This window comes from Etheostoma spectabile, chromosome 18 (assembly GCF_008692095.1).
Source record: "Etheostoma spectabile isolate EspeVRDwgs_2016 chromosome 18, UIUC_Espe_1.0, whole genome shotgun sequence".
Classification (NCBI taxonomy): domain Eukaryota; kingdom Metazoa; phylum Chordata; class Actinopteri; order Perciformes; family Percidae; genus Etheostoma; species Etheostoma spectabile.
Window position 1 is genome coordinate 26,055,092 of NC_045750.1, and position 4,614 is coordinate 26,059,705.

Consider the following 4,614-nt stretch of genomic DNA (forward strand, 5'->3'; position numbering starts at 1 on the left):
GTTATTATTAAAAAGTTTGAGAACCACTGATCCAAGGGCTCAAAGATACAGTACATAGCTTGCCATGCTTTATGCTTTGGTCATGGTTTGGTCTGGTTCCAGTTAATTTGATGATCTTTACAGAATGATTTTATTTCCTGCTGAAGGGGGGAACACTCTGCTGCCTGGCCTGCCTGAGCGCCTCCAGGCTGAAATCAAAGGCCTGCTTCCCACCGCCATGGGCGAGAGCGTTCGCGTCACCAGCCCGAAGGACAGAGACTTCTCGGTGTGGAGGGGAGGGGCGGTGCTAGCCCAGCTACCCACCTTCAGCTCGGCTTGGATCAGTCTGGAGGAGTACGAAGAGCACGGGCCGCAGATCGTCTTCAGGAAGTGCTTCTGAGACGGACCACTGTAAGGCATGCACACCGGACTCGTGTGTGTGTAATGCACGATGTCACTTAATTTCCACAAGTGCAATATACATACAGCTCTAATACAGTGCCATGGGCTGGGATGAGCCATTATACATGCTTTTCAATGTGTCTTATGTCTTGGCTTTTCTGTGGAGTCAGTTTCACCCTCGTTGTCAGTGTGGAGCCTTAATTGCGAGCTCTTAATAAACACCAGTGGGTTTCTACTGACCTGCTGCCTGCTTTATGCCTCATCTGAGATCCACCGACATGGCATGGATGAAACTGGGTGTTTGTCAAAATCCCTGTCAGTCAATGTTATTGTCCCTCAAGAACCTAAGTTTTCTATTTTTGGGGAATGTATTTCTGCATCAAGATTTTAAGCACGTGTATATTAATGTCTGTGGTCAAGGGACGAGAATTGAAGCTGGCCTTTGATCGATGTCTGCTAACGCTGTTTCCAGGTTAAGCAGTTGAGGGACATAAAAAGAACTCAATGTGCTGACTCCAGATATATAAATATATTAATCTAATATCAAATTATGGTGTGCGACAGTTTTAAGTATATTTGTGGAACAAATGATCTCTGTGTTACAAATGGTGAAAGTTATTTTGAAATGTGGATCAGTTCAACTGTGCAGTGTTCACAACTACTTTTCTTTTTTTAAATTGATTTGATTATTAGGGCAAGGAATGAAATAGTTGGTGTCATAACATTACAACTTTTTCCTCTAAGTCTTTACATGTCATGTTTAAACTATTTTTCCTTGTCTTTTTTTGTCATAACATTACAATTTCTTAAAATTTTACTTGACTTTTGGCCAAGAATTCTATTACTTTTTTTTTTTTTTTTTTTTGTCATAACACTTTATTTACTATGATGGCAACATTTCAACTCTATTCTTCAAATTAAGCACTAATTTGCAGCAATTGACCTTAAAGGAACACTCATTGTATAGGATAGGACTAAAACTCCATTCTAACTGGAGTATTTGCCAGAAGAAAATTGTTATGAATGTTTATTGCTGCAGTAATGTGAACTGGAGAGGAGAAAATGTGAATTTTTGTGGGACAAGTTTGCATTCTAGAAAGTCCCGTGTCGGGAGTTGGTTTTTTTTTCCCCACATGTTGATCCTCCACTTAAGTCAACCTTTGGTCAGTGAAGCTGTGAATGCAGCTGGGAATGGAGTCCATGGAGAGTAGTGTTACAGGATTGGTCTGGTGATGCCTGTCACTTAGTTTCAGTCTGTTGAATAAACGGAGGCTGTTAAATGCTACTGCTGCAGGTATAGTGTTTGTGTAGTTTCTATTTGAGTGCAGTGCCTGCCCTATCCTCATTTCTTTTCTCTAATTGTTGCTGTGGATTTTTAACCCTTGCACAGTAGTGTTGATCTTTGTGAAAGGGGTTCCAATGGTGCCAAAACTGCTGCATTTATCTCAAAAACATGGATTCTGTATTAAAAAAAACAACCTCTTTGCCAACCCTGTATATTTATGCTTATTCTACTTTTGAATGTTCTTTCTTCTGCATGCAGTTATTTTGTTGCATGATGTTTTGTTGCTTTATTATTTATTTATTTTTTTTGCATGTTTTGTCTGCATGTTTGCTTTTTGTGTTAAACTGTCTCTTTGAAGGCATGGGGTTGTCATGTGACCTAAAGTTAAGCTCTAAGTGGAAATCGGTATGAAATGTGACTGGGAACTCATACCTGTCCTTACATAAGACACCGACTGAGCTGCAGTCCTATTGGCTGGAGTTTGAAGCTTTCTTTGTCCGTATGTTTCCTCCTTCTCTAAATGTACTACAACAGTCTGGACTGAGTCTAGCAATTCTTCACCCATTATGTCATGTATGTATTTTTTTATAATAAATATTTTAATCATTCTTTTGTGTTCCTTTGTTGCAACAAATGCATATCTCACGGTACAAAGTGAGGGTTAACACTAGTGATTTCCAAATGAAGCTTTGTAGAGTGTTTTTATTTTATTTCTTTAACTAAAATAGATGTGTTCTGTTGAACAAAGCACACTGGATTCCTTGAGCCCTTTCCTTTAACCAAGAGCTCCATCTAGCTCGGTCAACAAATCCATCTAATGACTCATGATTATTCATTTAGACATCACTAGTTACAAAGTTCTTGAATATTCCAAGGTAGGAGCTGATGTAAATGGCCGTTAATTGCCTGCCTAAGCAGAAAATAAATTAGAAATACTCCTGGTAGTGGAATTCCTACTAGTGCTATCATTTATTTGGTGTCAAATAACACAGCACACCATTTTAAAGGGAATTTAATTCTCCACATTTAATGCATTGTATCAGTCACAGACTGTCGAGTCCGAGTCAAGTCTCGAGTCCCCAGAACTGACAACAATATAAGTCAAATTTAATAAATCACTTTAGTACAAAAAGGTATAATTCAATTCACCCTCTATTGCCAGCAAAGTAAAAATTACAGTATCACTATGAACGTTACACTGTTTGGAAGACAGTTTTTAGCATTTATTTTTTCTCTACGTTTTGATTATAAGAAAGTTTAAAAAAAATAAAATAAAAAAAAGGTCAAATGAAAAATCATACTGCCAATTGTGGCAGAAATGACGTTACTGTAGCATTGATTGTAACCATAGACTGTATCAATATGTATACAGTCTGTGATTATGACATGTTATGCACCAAAAAATAATAAATAAATAAATAAATAAAAGACATGTAATGCACCTTCCTGTTGCAACAGTGTACTCTAGTGGACACTGCCACCTAACATTAACATAGACAGTTAAAGAAAGCGTTAATCCATCCCTCAGACCTGCACGCGAAGTGTTACTATAGCAACCATTTATCAACAGGCTGCTGTGGATGTAGCTAGCTAGCTTGCCGTATCGGTACTAGCGTTAATTAACTGTAGTTGAGGATAAATAACTTTCTGTCGGTAGAAATGTCTCGAGCTCACGCAGAAAGCGTGATTAAAAACATAATTGTTGAGCTAGTGCAGGAGTGTGCGGTGAGAGGTCATGTGGTGTCGGAAACCCTGGTGGCTTTCATGGTCAGTAGTTAGCCGTAAGGTTACAAGCTGCCTGTTAACGATAAGCTAGCTAATGTTAGCCAAATGCTTCCTAGTTCGTACACACGCTTTAAGGCTATACTTTTCTTAAACTTTCTTTATGTCATAGACCATTTGAGTGACCGTAAAGTGTAATTTTCGAAATGGTTGTAAAATATTCTACTAACGTTGTTTTTTAACCCCGCTTGGCACCCATGGGAGACTTTATACTCCATTTTGGAAAGTTGCTACCTTACGTTATTTTCTCAATATTTTCTCAGGTGAAAGCTGTTGTGCTGGACCCGAGGAACGGGTTTAATGTGGATCGCTTACTGACCAAACAGGACGTCCAGAAACTTGTAGAGGTGAGTTAACGTTTCTGTATTTGACTTATTTTAGACAACCGTCACCTGCGTTATAAATTCATAACTAACATCGCGTTCGTTCGGATCTGTGAGGAAGGAGGCTGAGGGGTCGAATTGAGAATTAAGAAAAGGTTTAATGCAACAGCAGTGATGAAGATGATGAGTCAAAGACAATCAGACACAAACAAACATAATAACACCGCAGCTGACAGCGGACTGGACCCATGCTTCCCCCATGATGGAGTCACGTGAAACCAGTCATGAAAAGTCCTAAATCGCACACTTTTATCCCATACACCTTGGGGCGGTTTCTTTTCCCCTGGTGCATTCAAATCCTTTCTCATTGGTCCGTAATTGTCATGACAGCAGGTCGAGTGCATCTTTGCTGACCAATGAGAACCTGCCTTCTGCACCTTTGGGGGTCGCTTTTGGTTGCAGAGCAAAAGGTTCTGTCGTGTAAATGTGAAACTCTAACATCAATAGTTTAATTAGCATTGTATTGTCTTAGCCTAGACTAAGACCCCAGGGGACAGGAGACAGAAGGTTACTTCCTGGTGTGAAACAATCGGGTTCTTTCTATATGTTAAATAGTTTTCAGTTCTATTTATCTGGCAGAGACAGCGGTGAGGTACAAGAAAAAAGGCCCATCCTGACCTCTTCACAGACAAAATGCATATTAATCCCATCCTGACTGCATCGTACGCAGTTTATAACTTTTTTATAACTCAACACCTGCAAACTGCTCACTTGAGGTAACATTCATACTTCTATTTTTGTAGCGAGCATTTAGAAATACCAGATGTGTTCAGAATAATAGCA

At 39.3% G+C, this 4,614-nt stretch overlaps 2 protein-coding genes and 1 long non-coding RNA gene across 5 annotated transcripts in view; 2 read left to right on the forward strand and 1 right to left on the reverse strand.

Annotated features, from left to right (window-relative positions):
• The window catches only part of LOC116706724 (uncharacterized), a 42,428-nt gene that overhangs the window by 22,372 nt on the left and 15,442 nt on the right, over nt 1-4,614 (forward strand). For 2 of the 3 annotated variants that reach the window (XM_032543680.1, XM_032543681.1), the window contains one exon: nt 147-1,860. In XM_032543680.1, the coding sequence (XP_032399571.1) occupies nt 147-379 (233 nt within the window). In that variant the 3' untranslated portion in view covers nt 380-1,860. Of the gene's footprint in view, nt 1-146; nt 1,861-4,614 lie in introns of those variants that run through there. The other variant, XR_004336305.1, reaches the window with a different exon arrangement.
• LOC116706732 (uncharacterized) overlaps nt 1-4,614 on the reverse strand; it is a 17,394-nt gene that overhangs the window by 7,034 nt on the left and 5,746 nt on the right. The gene's annotated exons all lie outside the window — the stretch shown is intronic.
• Nucleotides 3,204-4,614, forward strand: part of cfap206 (cilia and flagella associated protein 206) — an 11,343-nt gene continuing 9,932 nt past the window's right edge. Inside the window, exons 1-2 of the mRNA XM_032543684.1 lie at nt 3,204-3,433; nt 3,712-3,795. Of these exons, the coding sequence (XP_032399575.1) occupies nt 3,326-3,433; nt 3,712-3,795 (192 nt within the window). The 5' untranslated portion in view covers nt 3,204-3,325. The remainder of the gene's footprint in view (nt 3,434-3,711; nt 3,796-4,614) is intronic.